The sequence below is a fragment of the Psammomys obesus genome, unplaced genomic scaffold, assembly GCF_907164565.1.
Source record: "Psammomys obesus unplaced genomic scaffold, mPsaObe1.curated_primary_1811, whole genome shotgun sequence".
NCBI lineage: Eukaryota > Metazoa > Chordata > Mammalia > Rodentia > Muridae > Psammomys > Psammomys obesus.
Window position 1 is genome coordinate 17,259,998 of NW_026596131.1, and position 18,956 is coordinate 17,278,953.

At 38.3% G+C, this 18,956-nt stretch overlaps 2 protein-coding genes and 1 pseudogene across 2 annotated transcripts; 2 read left to right on the top strand and 1 right to left on the bottom strand.

The window, feature by feature from the left end:
- Positions 1-5,405: 5,405 nt before the first annotated feature.
- LOC129665420 (olfactory receptor 10C1-like) lies at positions 5,406-6,362 on the top strand. Its single transcript, XM_055592061.1, has one exon. The coding sequence runs from the start codon at positions 5,418-5,420 to the stop codon at positions 6,360-6,362; it is 945 nt and encodes a 314-aa protein (XP_055448036.1). The 5' UTR covers positions 5,406-5,417.
- Positions 6,363-12,526: 6,164 nt separating this feature from the next.
- Positions 12,527-13,465, top strand: LOC129665587 (olfactory receptor 6C74-like). Its single transcript, XM_055592341.1, has one exon. It carries the CDS (start codon positions 12,527-12,529, stop codon positions 13,463-13,465), a length of 939 nt encoding a protein of 312 aa, XP_055448316.1.
- A 4,430-nt stretch (positions 13,466-17,895) lies between these two features.
- On the bottom strand, positions 17,896-18,384 carry LOC129665425 (serine/arginine-rich splicing factor 3-like; annotated as a pseudogene).
- Positions 18,385-18,956: the final 572 nt, after the last annotated feature.

The window sequence follows — 18,956 nt, forward strand, 5'->3', positions numbered from 1 at the left end:
CTTCTTTTTCCCACCCTTTATCCTCCCAGTTCCACCCCATATCATTAGAAGGGGAGAGGAGAGACAGGGGGATTAAAGTCTGTGAATCTAATGTCTTTCCTTTTGTTTCTTCTTTGTCCATGGTTACTATCAAACTGTAACCAACCTCCCAAAATTACTAACAACCACTGACCCTGTCTATCAGGACTCTAGCATTTATATACCCTCTGAAAAGTTCCCAAAATTCCAAACATCACACAATCCCAGAAATTATCTGTAGCTAGCAAAATCACACTTCCGCTAGAGCAAATGGTAAATTAGAGTTCTGAATCACAGCAGACACATCCCCACCCCTGGTATTAAAATAAAAGCACATTCTTACAATATTTCTGTGCTTATAAAGAAACCAAAATTCCAGAATTCTCACTACAAGGAGATTTTTTATGGGATCCCCTTGGAAACAGCCCTCACTGCTCTTTTCTATAGGTCAAGCTTACAGTAGGATATACAGTTATTCAATTGAGAAAGTTAATTAAATGCAAATATCCAGATCCCAGGTGCAGAGGTAAGGGGATAGTATTCAATTATTGAATAAAAAAGTTATTATAATTGTTTTAATGATAAACAAAGGCAAATCCACAATCAAAAAACTCTGATGTGTATAGATCTAGTGTGTTGGCTAGTAAATTATGTTGTTCCTGAGGATGAAATAGACAAGCAGCCTACTTATACCATGTAATCATAAATGTCCAGGTCAAATTAAAAATAAATTTTAATTTGATTCAGAAATATATACTCACAGTGACTGAGTTACTGTGCTAGAGTGTTTATGCACAACACACTCACAAGCCCTTGAATGAAGAGAAGGCTGTGTCCCCTAAAGCAGAACCACCTCATACTACAAAAAAAAGTGCATTATTATCTGTGGAGAGCTGGTTATTTGGCAAGCTTCTTAGTTATTGAGCATTCAGGAAAAAAAAAAAATATATATATATATGTTTTTCTACTGGCATATATATGTAAACATATATATAAAACATATATATATATATGTTTTTCTCCTGGCTTTTACCTTGAAACAGAGATAAACAGGATGTTTTTCCAGGTTCCTTTAACTTGTTTGTGTGACCTTGGAACATTTCTGCTATAGGGAAGTGGTCTAAGAAAACAACTTTGACTGCTCATGAACCATTTCCTTGTATTGCTGTGCCTTGTTTTCCTTTGCCTGTAAAAAGAAGCTGTTGTCATAGTGTATACTCACTTATAAGTGGATATTAGACATATAATATGGGATAAACACACGAACATCTATACTCCTAAAGAAGCTAAACATCAAGGAAGACCCTTGGGAAGATGCTCAATCCTCATTCAGAAGGACAAATGCAATAGTCATTAGAAGCAAGAGAAGACAGGGAACAGGACAGGAGCCTATCACAGATAGTCTCTGAAAGACTACTGATAGAGGTATTGAGGCAGAGGCTAAGACCCATAACCAAACTTTGGGCAGAGGCATGGAATTTTATGAAAGAAGGGGAGATTTAAAAAAAAAAGACCTGGAGGGGACAGGAGCTCCAAAAGGAGACCAACAGAGCCAAAAAATCTAGGGCAGGCCTGAAGAGACTGATATGCTAACCAAGGACCAGGCATTGAAAGGACCTAAAATCCCTGCTCAGATGTAGCCCATAGACTCAGTATCCAAGGGGGAATCACTAGTAAGGAGAACAAGGGCTTCTCTGGCATGAACTCAGTGACAGGCTCTCTGATCACCTCCCCCTGGGAGGTGCAGCCTTGCCAGGCCACAGAGGGAGACAATGCAACCAGTCCTGATGAGACCTGATAGGCTAAGGTCAAATAGAAGGGGAGGAGGACCTCCCCTATGTGTGGACTAGGAGAGGGGCACAGGGAAGAGGGAAGGAGAGTGGGACTGAGAGGAGATGAGGGACAGGACCACAGCTGGGATATAAATTGAATAAATTGTAATAAATGATAAATATAAAAAAAGAAAAAAGGAACTGTTGAATAAACTTGTAGCTGCAGTTTTTACTGACAGTCCTTTTGAGCTGATCCCTTGTGTCTTGCTTTTTTTCTTTCAATCCTCATTCCTCACTCAGGTACTGTTTGACTTTGCAGTGATCTCCAGCAGGGTGGCACCCTAACCAGGGACCCAAGAAACAGGAGTCACAGTGAAGGAGACCATGGTACTAGTGACCCCAGACCATAAACTAAAGAGAAATGGGCATGGTGAGTAAAATTCACCAGTAAAAATGGGACAAGGCGTAGCCTCATTATTTTTAATTAAAGATAGTCTGGATCCATGGAATGTAACAAAGAAATTGAAACTTTCAGGGTTAGAGAGAAAAAGGAAAGATGAAGAGGAGGCTTTAGGACAAAATGAGACCAAACCATTGGCTCCTCCTGAAAATTTACATATCTCTCTCAATAACAATAATTCCTTGTTAGGAGAAGACTTTGAGGATGACTTAGATCCTGACGAAGTTGTACAGTTAGAGGAAGAAGCAGATAAGTATCATTTTGGGAGATATTCTCCAATTCAGGTTATGAATGTTAAAAAAAAAAAAAGAGCCTTGGCAAAAAGAAATAAAAAAGTTGTGAAGGAGTCTGGTGATGGAATTTTCCTCTTTGCCTTGGCACATGTGGGTTTAATCTAAAGTTCAGTTTCTCAGAGGCTGACCTTGGCAGTTTCTCCAGCAGGATGCTCTGTTCCTGAGAACTAGATAACAAGCTTTGTGTAACCCTTGAGTGGATCCTTGGACGGTTTCTGCTATAGGGAGGTGGTCTAAGAAAACAAGTTTGACTGCTCATGAACCCCTTCCTCATATTGATGTGACTTGTTTTGCTTTGCCTTTACTGACAGTCCTCTCGAGCTGATCCCTTGTGTCTTCCTTTATATTTTTCAATCCTCACTCCACACTCACGTACTGTTTGACTTTGCCATCAGACTCCAGCAGTACATACTGACTGCAACCATCTTGGAGCCCCTGCCGGTTGCATGATTATTAATATTAATGTTTATTCATAAAATTAGTAAGGTGATAGTTTTCTATTTTATTTTTATTACAATTTACTCACTTTGTATCCCAGCCATAGTCCCACCCTTCCAATCCAATCCCACCCTCCCTCTTTCTTCTCATCCCATGCCCTTCCCCCAGTCCACTGGTAGAGGAGGTCCTCCTCCCTTTTCATCTGACCCTAGCCTATCAGGGCGTACCAGGACTGGCTGTATCCTCTTCCTCTGTGGCCTGGTAAGGCTACCCCCACCCTCAGAGGGAAGTGATCAAAGAGTCAGCCACTGAGTTCATGTCTGAGGCAGTCCTTATTCCCCTTATGAAGGAACCCACTTGGACACTGGGCTCATGGGCTATATCTGTGCAGGGTTTCTAGGTTATCTCCATGAATGGTCCTTGGTTGGAGTATCAGTATCGGAAAAGGCCCCTGGGCCCAGATTTTTTGGTTCTGTTGTTCTCCTTGTGGAGCTCCTGTTCATTCCAGGTCTTTCTATTTCCCCCTTCTTTCATAATATTCCCTGCACTCTGCCCAAAGTTTGGCTATGAGTCTCAGCATCTGCTTTGATACCCTGTTGGTAGAGTCTTTCAGAGGCTTTCCATGGTAGACTCTTGTCCTGTTCCCTGTTTTCTCCCTCTTCCAATGTCTATCCTGTTTGCCTTTCTGAATGAAGATTGAGCATCTTTCCCAAGGTCCTCCTTCTTGCTTAGCTTCTTTAGCTGTACAGATTTTAGTATGTTTATCCTATATTATATGTCTAATATCCACTTATAATTGAGTATATACCATGTGTGTCTTTCTGCTTCTGGGATACCTCATTCAGTATGATCTTTTCTAGTTCCATCCATTTGCCTGCCAGCACAGGCTCTAAGATCAACAATCAATTAATGGGACCTGCTGAATCTGAAAACTCCTGTAAAGAAAAGAACACTGTCATCAGAACAAAATGACAATCTCCAGACTGGGAAAGGATCTTCCCCAACCTTTATCTGAGGGCTAATATCCAGAATATAAAAAAAAAAAACTCAAGAAGTTAAAAAGCAACAGACCAAGTAATCTAAAAATAGGGTACAAAGCTAAACAGAGACTTCTCAATAGAGGAATATCTAATGGCAGAGAAACACTTAATGAAATGCTCAATGTTCTTAGTCATCAGGGAAATTTGCAAATCAAAACAACCCTGAGATTCGATCTTACACCCATCAGAATGGCTAAGATCAAAAACTCAAGTGACAACACATACTGGAGAGGATGTGGAGAAAGGGTACATCTCCTCCATTGCTGGTGGGAATGTAAACTTGTGCAATGATTTTGGAAATCAATCTGGTGCTTCCTCAGACAATTAGAAATAGTGCTACCTCAAGATCCAGCTATACCACTCCTAGGAATATATCTAAAATATGCTTAAGTATACAACAAGGACATTTGCTGAACCATGTTCATAGCAGCTTTATTCACAATAGCCAGAATCTGGAAACAACCCAGATGTCCCTCAATTGAGGAATGGATTGTGGTACATTTACACAATACTAGTGGAATACTACTCAGCCATTAAAAACAAGGAAATCATGAAATTTGCAGGCAAATGGATGGAACTAGAAAAGATCATCCTGAGTGAGATAACCCAGAAAAAGAAAAACATACATAAAAAAGAAAACAAAAGCCAAATTGCATAATAAATATGGCTCTGTGTTGTTTTTGAACATATTCCTCCTGAGAATAACAATTGCATAATACAGGGTATAATCCCTATGGTCTCTCCTAAAAATAAAATTTTCATACACATCATATTGTCATTTGACATTGTAGAACAGTTACAATACCAACCACCAAGAAGAGGCTTTCCTTTCTAGGCAGCCATTCCAGCCACAATATCCTGAAAAAGTTCATTAATATTGAAACGGGGATCCTATATGTTTATTTTTATTTCTGTGAGCATTACTTGTATAATCATTAACATATTCTATTGAAGCCAAAATTAGACTGTTTTGTAGGTAAATGCTAAGCTAGTAGCTTTAAAATACATTCTTTCCGTTGAATACTTAAATGGAGCATCGAGATAATTGCAGAGGTCAGAAAATCAGAACATACTTTCTAATATAATTTTCTGGTTGTAATTGAAACAATTTGTATGTCAATTCTAAGTAAAAAGTTGTGTGCTTTACTAGTTAAACATTGAAATTCTTAATTTAGATGCCTTTTAACCCAAGCTTCTGTGAAACTAGAACAAGATCAGCATAATGGAAACCAGTTGAATGGGTTGTTTTTCTCACAGGCATCCAGAGATCTCTGTTCTCTTACTAGCACACTGATAGTGGGAGAGTTCCATTGCTGAGGGTGACTGACACCAGTGGCTGTTGACTGTGTACCTTGGAATTATCTTTCTGCTCTGTCATCTCTACAACTCTGAGCTCATGAAGAATGGAAGCCTGTCCCTCTGCACTGAATTCACATTGGTGGCCTTTTCTTCTCTAGCAGAGCTGCAGCTTGTCCTCTTCTTCATGTTCTTGGTTATCTACTTGTTTACTGTGGGAGGAAACCTCATCATCATGTGTGTGATCTGGGCCACCCCTTCCCTGCACACTCCCATGTACTTCTTCCTGGCCAACCTCTCCTTTCTTGAGATGTGCTATATCAGCAGTGTGGTGCCTCAGATGCTGGTGCACCTGCTGGTGCAGCCCAAGACCATAAGTGTGGGAGGCTGTGCAGCTCAGATGTATGTATTCACCATCCTGGGGCTGACAGAGTGCTGCCTTCTGGCAGCAATGGCTTATGATCGCTTTGTGGCTATTTGTTACCCTCTGCATTACACTCTGCGGATGGGCCTTTCTGTCTGTTTGAAGTTGGCTGGGGCGTCTTGGATGACAGGGATCCTGGTAGAATCAGCACAGACCACCTGGATCTTCACTCTGCCTTTCTGTGGAGCTGGAACAATTCAGCACTTTTTTTGTGACATCATGCCTGTTGTGAAGCTAGCTTGTGTGGATACTTCCCAGAATGAAATCGTGCTCTTTATTGTTTCCCTTATCTTCATTATGAGTCCCTGTCTCTTCATTCTGTGCTCCTATGTCCGAATTATTCTGACCATTTTGAGAATGCCCTCAGCAGCAGGCAGACACAAAGCTTTCTCCACCTGCTCCTCTCATATCCTGGTCGTTACACTTTTCTACGGCACTGCCTTGTTCACTTATCTCCAACCCAAGACTTCACACACACCAGACACTGACAAGGCTACTGCTCTCATGTACACCGTGGTCACTCCTGCTCTGAATCCTGTTATCTACACTTTGAGGAACAAGGAAGTGAAAGAAGCCTTTCGAAAGGTAACACAGAGGAAACTTCTTAGACAAATGGACTAGTTTACCTCCGGCAGCTGAAATTTTTACCCCTGGGAGAGGTTATACAACACTTTATGACTCCTTTATCATTCCATGTTGTTATTGAAGTTCATACCCTAACAGCCAGAAGACAAGTATGTATGCTTTATAATTTTCAGTATGAACAACTAAAAAGTAGCACATAGAAGGGTTATTTATTTGTTAAATCATTCATTCAAGAACTTTTTATGGTACTTAGAATTGAATACAATCTAAGACAGTACACTGCTATCAAACTAAATAGTCCTTTTTTTTTTCACTTTGAACTTTTATACAAGCCTTGAACTCACTCTGTAGCCCAGTTGGGATTTGGATCCACAGTCTTCCACCTCGGTCTCTTGAATATCTGGGATTACAAAGCAACACTATTCAAACTTTCAACTTTGTATCAAGGTGTCATGGCTATTATCATTTTTTTAAATTATTAGAAATTTTTTTAAATTATTAGAAATATTGTAAACACAATCCAATAATGTATTTCCCTTTAGATTTAGTAAGGTATAGATTACATTCCTCGTGTCATGAAAATTTGTTTAAAGATTGCTCCTAGCAGGTTGAGAAATCTCATGTCATTGTTTGCTCCCTGTTGATAAGTGTAGATTAATGGAAATAACCAGAAATTTCTTTAGGTGTAAAGCATTTGGATTTAAATTTTGTAAATGGTAAATTAAATTGGAGGCATACATTGTCAGAAAAAAATTAAAATGAACTAAACTGACAAAATTGGTATACTTACATTTGATAATCTCAATATTAAAGAAGATGACACATAGGTATGATAAAGAATTTGCTTGTATGACTGTTATTCTTGCTTGTCAACTTGACTACCTCTAAAACTAAAAACCCAAGCTTGTGAGGATTTATTTTTAGTTACCTGGGGAAAGAAGTCCCAGTTTAACCCCAGATCACATAAGGTTGGAATACCCATCTTTAATCACACACCTTCTCGTGTGTACTATATAAAAGACAACAAGAAGGAAACTTTTGCTCTTTGCCTCTTTCTCTGGCTCTCTTTATAAGTTCATTCCTTCACTGGCATTAGAGCCTAATTCTTTGCAATTCCAGTATAGACTAAGCATTAGGTGAGACATCCAGCCTTGTAGACTGTCTTGGACTTTCCTTTGGGAGAAAGCCATTTTGGATAGGCTGGGCAACAGCCTGTAAGAAATTCTTATAAATAAAACATAATACTGGATAGAGATCACAAATTTAAGCTCTCTCATTCTCTCTCCCCCCTTCCTCCCTCTCCCTCTCCTTTTCTCTCTCCTTTTCTTTCTCCCTCTTTCCCTCCCTCCCTTTCTGCATATTATCTGTCTGTGTGTCTCTGTAACCTCTCCCATCTGTTGCTGGAGGAAGCAAGCCTCCCTAATGTTGGCTGGAAAAGGCACCAATCTATGAGTATAACAGAATATCATTAGGAATCATTTCACTTATTTTTCTAGTTGTGTGTTACCTATTCTAGGTCTCTAGACAGTGTAGGGCATGGGCTCCCTCTCATGGTATAGGCCTCATTTTAAACCAAACCCTCTTGGCCGCTCCCACAAATTCTGTGCCATCATTGCTCCAGCACACCTTGCAGGCAGGAGAGATTGTAGGTAAAGAGTTTTGTGGCTGGGTTAGTGTCCAAGTTTCTCTTTCCAAAGTCTGAGAAGTACCTTTCCCTCCCAAAGAGCCTAGAACTTAGGGGTGAAGGTTCCAAGTCTACACCAGCTCGACTTCTCTACATTCAGTGAGCTGTGTGGCATCCCTCAGAATCTATTCTATTTTCCCTTCCCCTGGAATCCATGCTTCCTTCTATAACCCTTCTCTTTACCAAATCTCTCTCAGTCTGTGTATTGTAGCTTGATTATCATTTACTTAACAGCTAATACCTACTTATAAGTGAATACATACCATATTTGTCTTTCTATGTCTGGATTACCTCACACAGGATGATTTTTTTTCTAGTTGCATCCATTTGCCTATAAATTTCATGATGTCATATTTTTTTACTGCTGAGTAACATGCCATTGTGTAAATGTACCACTGGAGTAGATGCTTTAGTTTCTTTTAAAACTCAGTTATGTTATGTAAATGTTTTTTTTTTAATCCCAAGTGTGTGATATGAGGCTGCCTTAGTTTATCCACAGATGATAATTGCCTCATGCAACTCAGAGAGGAGCATGATCTTTGTCAGCTACAGATAGTGGAATTCTGAGGACTCAGAGAAGATATAAATACCAGAGCCAGGAGAAAGCTGAGAACTCTAAAGAAGAAGGCTGCTGCTGGTTCACCCTCCTGCTGCATTTGCTGTTTGCTGGTTTGCTGGTTAACCAGACTACTAGAAATCCTGATGACTGAGATTGGTATTGCCCCAGAGAATCTGACAACCTTAGCCAGCCAAGAGTAGGAAAGAGACCTACTCCTCTTCTCCTCTCTAACCTTCTTTCTCTCCTACTTAGTGTTGGGGTGTTGGAAGGTAATAGGAAAGATAAAGGGTAGAGGAGGGAGTAGAGACATAAAAGACCAATAAAGTAGGCAAAAAGTATGCCAACATACCACATTTTATTCTTCATTATTTAGTTGAGGGACAATAGTTGTTTCTAGTTTGGGGCTATTATGAATAATGCTGCCATGAACAATGAACATAGTAGTGCGAGTGTCCTTGTGCTAGGATGGAGCAACCTTTGGGTATATGCCCAAGAATGGTATAACTGGGTCTTGAGGTAGATAGATCAGATTCCTCATTTTCTGAGGAACTGGCACACTGATTTCCATAGTGTCTATATAAGTTTGCGCTCTCACCAGCAATGGAAGAGTGCTCCCCTTACTCCACATTCTGGTCAGCATGAGCTGTCACTCGTTCTATTGATCTTAGCCATTCTGACAAGTGTAAAATGAAATCTCAAAGTAGTTTTGATTTATATTTCCCATGATAACTAAGGTTGTTGAACATTTCCTTAAGTGTTTCTCAGCCATTTGAGATTTCTCTATTGAGAATTCTGTTTTTAAAAATACAGATTGTCTGGGGAGCACATTTGGATAATATGAAAAGTACTGATTTGTGGGGAAACTGTTATGAATCTCAAATTCTCATGAGAATTTTCATTATCTCTTTAAGTTTTGATTTAGGAAGTGAGCATATGAAAACACTAAGATTAGGATTGATTTATTTCAGATAGCACTGCAGTCAGTATGTAGAAAATTATTCAGTACATGGATCACACCACTACAGTAAAAAGAGAACTTAAATACAAAAATCTCCCTGCAAAGTAATTGGTAACAAATTGTCTGCAAGATTGTCTTAATAGGTGAGAAAACATTATATATTGTGGTTTAAAATCAGAGAGGAGTACGGTGTCTGTGATTATGTTAGAAATTTGGTTAAATAGTTTGGTATGAAGATTCTGGTCCTTGTAAAACTGTGCCTGTATCTCTACCTCTTTATGGTACGTGTGTGTGTGTGTGTGTGTGTGTGTGTGTGTGTGTGCGCGTGTGCACACCCGTGTCTGTATGAGTGTATGTGTGTGGTGTTTCAGAATACTGCTTGTACTTTTAGACTTTTTACACAGTTACTTGGGGATCGTAAAGATAAAAACATTTTATGAAGTTAAAAATATTTTCTACTAGGTATACTTAATTCATTTTTACAATTTTTCTATTAAAAGATTGATATGTTTTGATCACCTTTAAACTTTAATTCAGAGAAAATAAGATGAATACAACTTTTGACTGTTGATAATTTCAACTAAAGCTTTTTTCCATATTAAATTAACCTTATATTCATAATGGATGATACAATTAAATGAAAATTCATTTATAGATTTGATTTCAATGTGAATTCTACTTTTTTATAGTAATTGTGGATTCTGTGGTTTACGTACAAATAATATTTCTGTGATTTATATACAAACTCCTACTGTTTTGCCATTGAGGTAATGTGTGCAAGCAAGAAAAAGTTGTAAGAGATGCCTTCCTAACCCTCTGAATATGAGGGAGTGTCCAATAAAAGTGATACTCTTCTTTACCCATGTTTGTTGACAGTGATGGTGTGCTGACAGGGACTGTCAGCAGGAGTCTCCTCATGGCTTCTAAGTAGATTATGGGCTTACCCTGCACTTTGCTTCAATTTTCGTCACTACCCTGGGAATATTTTGTTCCATTTCTGCTTCTCATTCTAAGACCTGTCATAAAATCCAAGGATTTCCTGAAAACATTTCTTAATATTATTTGAAACAATATGTCTTATTTATCTGCAGATTCTTCTAGGAATACTACATTTATTAGAGGTAGTAAATAATTACCATAATATCCTTATGGCAAAAAATAATATCTTAGAATATCATGCACTTCATGAAAATGTGAGCATCAATGTGTCTGATGATGAAGATCCTAGATGAGAAGTTTTCTTAAAAGATTAATTTTATTACTTTTAATACTAGAAGTCCAAATTACTAGCTATGTAAATCTAAACAATTTTGTTTATTATAGAGCCATTTCAATATACGCAAGTATCTACATCTACTGGTTAGTATCTTTCTTCATAACCCACTCTTTCTTCCCTTCTCCTCTACCCCTGACTTTCTGTCTTGTCATCAAGCCCAGCATCTTAGGTATACTAGTCATGCACCTTGACAGTGAAATATATCCTCAGTTTTTTAGCTTTTCATTAACAAAATGTTAATTGGAGATTTTACTATTGCTATGAGGAAAATACATGTCAGCTAAAATTCGAGTCATATTATTTGATGATACAATGTGCTTTTTAAATTTACCAAATAATCCTCCTCTTTTGCAGGTCATATATTCATATTATCAATCTCTTCATAAGATGAATCAGAAAAATGTAAGCTTTAGAAGTACACAGAGTTTAAAGATTTTTATTATTAATTTATTTTTTGATTAATTACAATTTATTCACTTTGTATCCCAGCGCTAACCCTCTCCCTCATGCCCATCCCATGCTCTTCTCTCATGACCCACCCCAAGTCCACTGATAAGGGTTCCTCTTCCCCTTCTCTCTGACCTAGCCTATCAGGTCCCATCAGGACTGTCTGCATTGTCTTCCTCTGTGGCCTGATAAGGCTGTCTCCCCCCGACCCCCAGGGGGAAGTGACCAAAGAGCCAGCCACTGAGTTCATGTCAGAGACAGCCCCTTCATATATGTTATGAATTTAAAATTATGAATATTATGAATTTAAAGTTTTCCTCTTTGAGCTTATTTCCCATCTTTAAATATGTTATGTTTTTATATAGTTATTCTCCCACCTTATACAGCTTCCCAAAACTGTGTTTACATGTTTCTTCTTGTCCAGTGTACTTGGAACTCAGGATTCATTTCCTTGATGCAATCTTAAGAAACCAAAATGGTTTATTATAGACACTAATATCAAACTGTTCCTAATGAAGTGGTTTTGGAAGAAAAAATAAACAAAAATAGGATGACAACAGAAAGCAAAGCAATGAAAAGGGTAATAGAAATTGTAAATAAAATTACTTTAATAAATCGATTCAATAGAAACTATAAAATTACCTCGATAATTAATTTTCAATTTTGAAATTACATCTCCACCTTGAAAATAGTGAGTTTAAAATTAGATCTTTCAGCTAGATGAGTTTAATAAACTGGAAAGGTATATTGATCTTAGGGATCTCTCTCTCTCTCTCTCCCTCCCTTCCTCCTCTTTCATCCTTCCCCTATTTTTCAATACAGATTGTTGACTAATGTCATTGGATTTTTTTCAAAATATTTAATATTGTATTAAATTCAATTTATTTAAGTGAACAGGAAATATGACATGTTATCCTGACACTCTTGTATGCTCAAGAAACAAAATAGCTTTTCTATCTCCCATTGCCTTTAATTTCCTGCTAATTTAGTCACCTAAAAAAGATAAACAGAGAACAACATAATATAGATTATTCTAGAGGAAAATTAAAAGTAAATATATTAATTTTTGTTCAGATATCATCAAGCTGTAAACTGTTTTTCTGGGATAGCGCTCCTTAGATCATGGATGAATGTTATGTTCCTCTGTCTAAAACCTGGCTTTTGGAATGCTGGTGGTACTTTGATGCAGCATATCACCAGTATAGCTCTGTAGTGATAACTTCTTCCCCAACCCCTCTCTCTTCAACTTAGACCACCTGACAGCCAGAGGATCACAATGAAGAACCATACACGGCTGACAGTTTTCATCCTAGCAGGTTTGACTGATGACCCACAGTGGACAGTTGTGTTATTCATCTTCCTGCTTCTTACTTATCTGCTCAGCATCACAGGCAATCTGATCATCATCACACTCACCCTGGTGGATACTCACCTGAAGACCCCCATGTATTTTTTCCTTCGGAATTTTTCTTTCTTAGAGATTTCCTACACTACTACATGCATTCCCAAACTGCTTGCTACTATGGCAACTGGAGACAAAACCATTTTTTACAACGCTTGTGTCACTCAAGTGTTTTTTGCTTTCCTACTTGGAGCATCAGAATTTTACTTGCTGGCAGCCATGTCCTATGACCGATATGTAGCCATCTGCAAGCCTCTGCACTACATGACTATCATGAGCAACAAAGTCTGTGTGCAGCTGGTCCTCAGTTGTTGGCTTGCTGGATTTTTTGTCATCTTTCCACCACTCCTGTTAGGCTTGAATCTTGATTTCTGTGCTTCCAACATCGTTGACCATTTCTACTGTGACACCACTCCACTCCTGCAGCTTTCCTGCACAGACACACAGCTCCTGGAGATGATGGGATTTGCCTCTGCTTTGGTGACACTCTTACTCACCTTGGTAATGGTGATAATATCCTACACCTACATTGCCCTGACTATTCTAAAAATCCCTTCAACCAGCCAGAGGAAAAAGGCTTTCTCTACATGTTCTTCTCACATGATCGTGATATCCCTCTCATATGGCAGCTGCATCTTCATGTATGTTAAACCATCATTCAAGCAAAGAGTATCTATTTCCAAGGGAATTTCTGTGCTCAATACCTCAGTGGCTCCACTTCTGAATCCTTTTATCTACACCTTGAGGAATCAGCAAGTGAAAAAGGCATTTGTTAATACAATACAAAGGATTGCATCTTTCTCTAAGAAATAACTAATCTATTTCGTTATATGAAGAAAAGGAAAAAAAGATGATTTAAAAACACCAATTGTTCCCCTAAGATTAGTCTGGTTCAATTTTTTCTCCTTGTTATGTCACTCATTGTCTCATCTCCAAGAAAAGTATTTCTCTAAAGAAACTAATTTTATGTATCTGAGGATCATGGAATTAATTAAACTTAGGGCATTACACGTGCTAGAGCAAAACAATACTATTGAGCTATTGAGCTATGATCTCAGTTGTATATAACCTAAAAATACAAATACATATTTCTCCTAAAACTCATCTTCCTCTTTTTTCTCCTCCCCTCCCGATCCTACTCTCCCACCCCCTTCTTCACGAATGCCCCTCCCCAAGTACACTGATAGGGGAGGTCCTCCTCTCCTTCCTTCTGATCTTAATCTATCAGATCTCATCAGGAGTGGCTGCATTGTTATCTTCTGTCATCTTCTGGGGCTGCTCCCCCCTCAGGAAGAGGTGACCAAAGAGCAGGCCAATCAGAATATGTCAGAGGCAGTCCTTCTACCCATTACTATGTACATTGCAGTTTTTAAAATGTAAGTCAAAAGCAAATAATTGTTTTGTTTGAAAGTTGGAATGTTTCTAGCTTCTGGCTATTATACATAAAGCTGCCACAAACATGGTTGAGTAAATGTCTTTGTTGTATATTTGAGCGTCTTTTGGATATATGCCTAGGAGTAGTAGAGCTGGATGTTGAAGAAGCGCTATTCCTAGTTGTCTGAGAAAGCGCCAGATTGCTTTCCAGAGTGGTTGTACAAGTTTACATTCCCACCAGCAATGGAGGAGGGTTCCCTTTTCTCCACATCCTTTCCAGCATGTGTTGTCACTTGAGATTTTGATCTTAGCCATTCTGATGGGTGTAAGGTGAAATCTCAGGGTCGTTTTGATTTACATTTTCCTGATGACTAAGGATGTTGAGCATTTCTTTAAGTGTTTTTCTGCCATTCTATATTCCTCTAATGAGAATTCTCTGTTTAGTTCTGTACCCCATTTTTAAATTGGATAACTTGATTTGTTGCTGTTTAACTTCTTGATGTCTTTATTCTAGATATAAGCCCTCTGTCAGATATAGGGTTTGTGAAGATCCTTTCCCAGTCTGTGGGCTGTCGTTTTGTTCAGACAACAGTGTCCTTTGCATTACAGAAGCTTTTCAGTTTCATGAGGTCCAATTTATTGATTGTTGCTATTAGAGCCTGTGCTGTTGGTGTTCTGTTCAGGAAGTTGTCTCTTGTGCCAAGAGTTCTAGGCTCTTCCCCACTTTTTCTAGAAGCAGATTTTTAATATTTTAAGAGTGGAGTGTGACTATGGACATGGATAGAGACATGAATAGAACCTCTTTGTCTAGAACCACTCAGATGGAATAGATTGGCACATGGCTTATTCTGGAGAATAGAAAGAGCTTCACTATGAAAATTTATCAAGATAAATTGAGACTATAGGGGTACATGAGTACATTAATATCTTTTCAAAGAAAAGCAAAATCAATAATTTTAGAATACTCCAGACCAAAGAAATATTTACTTCCCTGATTTGGCTATAAAGAAGTGAATATCTTACATTGAAATAGTAACGGATCCCCACCAGCTTGACATATGATTATCCTGAATGAAAGATGTACAGGAAGAGGATATTTGACTGTCCCCTTGCTGTCATTCCCTCCAATTATTTTGCTTATTTAATTGTTTTCTAACATCCTCCTGTTCTCCAGTCTGAATCTGCTGCACACTGTCTGCCTACTCTTGATCTGTAAAAGTCTTTCTTTTCCTTCTGGACTCATCTCTACACTTCCTAAACCTAAAGACATATTCACATGGAACACACACACACACATAGAGTGATATGTGATAAGAGAGTTAATATTAACAGTTAAGATCGGAATAAAAGAAATGCTCATTTACAAAGACAGTGCAGCTAGTCCTGATGAGACCTATTAGGCTAGGGTCAGATGGAAGGGGGGAGGACCTCATCTATCAGTAGATTGGGAAGGGGCAAGGGAGGAGAAGAGGTGGGGAGAACAGGATTGGGAGGGGACATGGGAAGAGGCTACAGCTAGAATACAAAATGAATAAACTGTAATAAAAGTAGTTCAATTTATACTAAGTTAGAGCAAGTTTAAAAGGACTTAATTTAAGTCTTTGTCCTAAAAACTGAAACTAGTCAATCAGCACATAAAAGCAACATTTTACTTAAGGTACTATTGTCTTTAAAATTGAAGCTTTTGTCCTGTGTTTAGAATATAATTGTGGAAAAGATGTAGAACAAAACCTGCTTAAAATAAGGTATTTTATGTGAGGTTCAATGGTAAAAAAAAAAAAAAAAAAAAAAAAAAAAAAAAAAAAAAAAAAAAAAAAGTTAATTTGCCTCACCACTGTTACCAAGAAAATAGTAAGTTGAAAACAGCTGCCACTGAAACTGCTGTGCCTTGTGAATTCATTGTTTTTCAGTATGGTTTAACGTTGTAGAAATACACATGAACGTTCATCTAAGATGTGGAGATGGCCTATACATGACAGCATAGGAACAGAGTATACCTGTGTGGTGGCTTTCTTAATGGTCAACTTGACTACATCTGGAATTAACTAAAAACTCGACTATTTGACAGGGATATCGTGAAGGATATTTTTAGTTAACTGGATCATTTGAGAAAGACCCACCCACCTTAAATCAAGATCATTTGAGGTTGGAAGACCCACTTTAAATCTAGACTATCTGGCCACACCTTTTTGTGGTTGTCTATATAAAGTACAAGGTAGAAAGAAGTTTTTGGGTTTTTTTACTGTTAGCCCTTGCTCTTGCAGGGATGTTCATTTCTTTACTAGTATTAGAGCCTACCTCTTTGTGATTCCAGTGCATATTGAAGAACAGCTGAGACAGCCATCTTCATGGGCTAAACAAGCCTTTGCTTCGGAGACAGACATTAGACAGACATTGTTAGATCACAGCCTGTAAGACACTCAAATAAGTTTCCTTTGTATATTGTGGAGAACACAGTCAATGTGCTGTGAGGCTCTGGACAATTAGAATGATCACATAAGATTTGTCTTTTGAATATGCTCAGTTTTACATACAACCATTCCTTATAATATCATTAATATAAAAGCTAAGCAGTTATCTCTCCAAGTGAAGAATAGGCAGGGAGGCAGAAAATGCTACTCCAGGGCTTCACTGGTGAATCTTCTTTGGTGAGAATTATTCAGAAGTTTTGCAGTTTTGACCCACATCTACCATGAAGCCCTTCAGCTGTGGTAGGCCAGGAGGATGGCTTTAGTGGAGGTCCTTGCTACATGGAATAAGAATTAAAGTGACTGTGTATAGAACCTTGACAACTTATGAAAAAAATAATTCTAACATTTCATAAATGGACAATATAAAAGAATAAGTTTAAGAATAAAATTAACCAACTTCTAGTATCTCAGGAGCCAGTGGTAAAGAAAAAATGTGAACTCAGTGAAACAAGTGTCTGGTGCCCATTGCACATGGTCTCAAGGCTTCTATGTGTGCTTTGGAAGAGATTCTGCTGTCTAGCCACCAAAGGAACCAAGTAGTGGAAAATTTACTGTAAACATTTGCTATAGTAAACATTTACTATAAAATGGCTGAATTACAATGAAAATTCAAATTCTAGTCTCAGAGACTGTCAGGTTGTTAAAGTAAGGGCAATGATTTGTTAGAAGTGGGATCTGCTTGGGATGGTGATGTGTGGAAGGACCCTGCCAAGGAATTTTGAAGAGTTCATCTCACTGGAGGAAGCAGACTCTCCCTTTAGAGAGGATGTATCTCAACCTCCACTTCCTGAGAGCATTTTTAGTAACCCTCTCTAAAGGAGAGAGATGCCAGGCAAGACAGTACTAATGTCCTTCAGAGCCCTCTAGACTTATAACCAGAATTAAAACTAATAAAGCTTTAGAGGGGAGATAGAAAATTTAGTCCTTGAGGGGGTACACTATATCACTAAACAGCTTAAGAATGTTAATTCATTCAAGCAGAAGTCTGGACAATATGTGTGGGAATAGATTTTTAGGGTATGGGGACAATGGTGAAAGGAACATAAGACTAGATCGGGTTGAGTTTATTGAAATGAGACCACTGAGTAGAAAGTCTAGGTATTTGTGTGGGGGGGGCAAGATCTAGGTTAATTTACGTCTATGAGAAACTGAAGTTCAAAGCAAATTCAATCTTGCATAAGAAACATGGTTAAATAACATATGGCCCCTAAGATTGATTTGAAACTATAGAGAATTACATCATTATGTGTGTTACTGTTCAAAGAGAAAAAACAAATATAAACAGCAAAAACATCTTAAAAGTGCACCAAACTTATGAAGTCTCATGCAAAACTTTAATTTCTTGTACATGCTCCTGACAAATGAAGTGATTTCCTGTAAACCACTTCTTTTGCACTTCTATTTCCTTTCATTTGACTTAGATTGGCTATGAGATGTAGAGAAGGATCTAGATGGCTTGTGATTACTCTCACGAGACAAAGACCTTTCTCTTCTCATATCTCTAGAAAATGACATACTCCAGCTACGAGAAAAGCTTCTCCTTCTTGGAGATCTGCACCGAGGACTCCCCCTATGGCAATCATCTCAGGTACAAAGATCCCAAGAAAGAGATGGGCCACAATTTCGACTTTGTTTTTCACCATTCATCAGTTCCACTCTTACATGGAAGCCACATAGTGTTCTTCCATCTAGTCCATGTACAGCAGCAGCAGCATCTTGGGGATCCTCAAATTCAACAAAAGCAAAGCTAGGAGGGTTTCAAACAACCCACACACTTCAGATTGGTCCATAATAAACAAAAGCCTGTTCCAATTCAGCCTTATTCCCATTGTTTCCAAGATAACTTACATAAATTTTACAGTCCAATAGACAGGAATAATGATGCATTTCGAGATCCTGTTCAAAAAGTCAAAGCTCAAATATAACACACTAACAGGCCCACCTGCTCCCTTCTGGCTCAGCTTCCACAGATGTTCTCTGTCCCGGTGTCCACAAAATGGTGGACACCATTCAACTTATTCTAAGTTGAATATGAAAACTCAAATGGTTAAACTCAGTTTTAAAAGTTTTTATAACCATTCAATGGAAAAAAGACAGCATCTTCAACAAATGGTGCTGGTCCAACTGGATGTCCACATGCAGAAAAATGAAAATAGATCTCTATTTATCACCCTGCACAAAACTAAAGTCCAAGTGGATCAAAGACCTCAACATAAAACCAGATACTCTAAATCTGTTAGAAGAAAAAGTGGGGAACAGCCTAGAACTCATTGGCACAGGAGACAACTTCCTGAACAGAACACCAACAGCACAGGCTCTAAGAACAACAATCAATAAATGGGACCTCATGAAACTGAAAAGCTTCTGTAAAGCAAAGGACACTGTCATCAAAACAAAACGACTGCCTACAGATTGGGAAAGAATCTTCACTAACCCTTTATCTGACAGAGGACTAATAT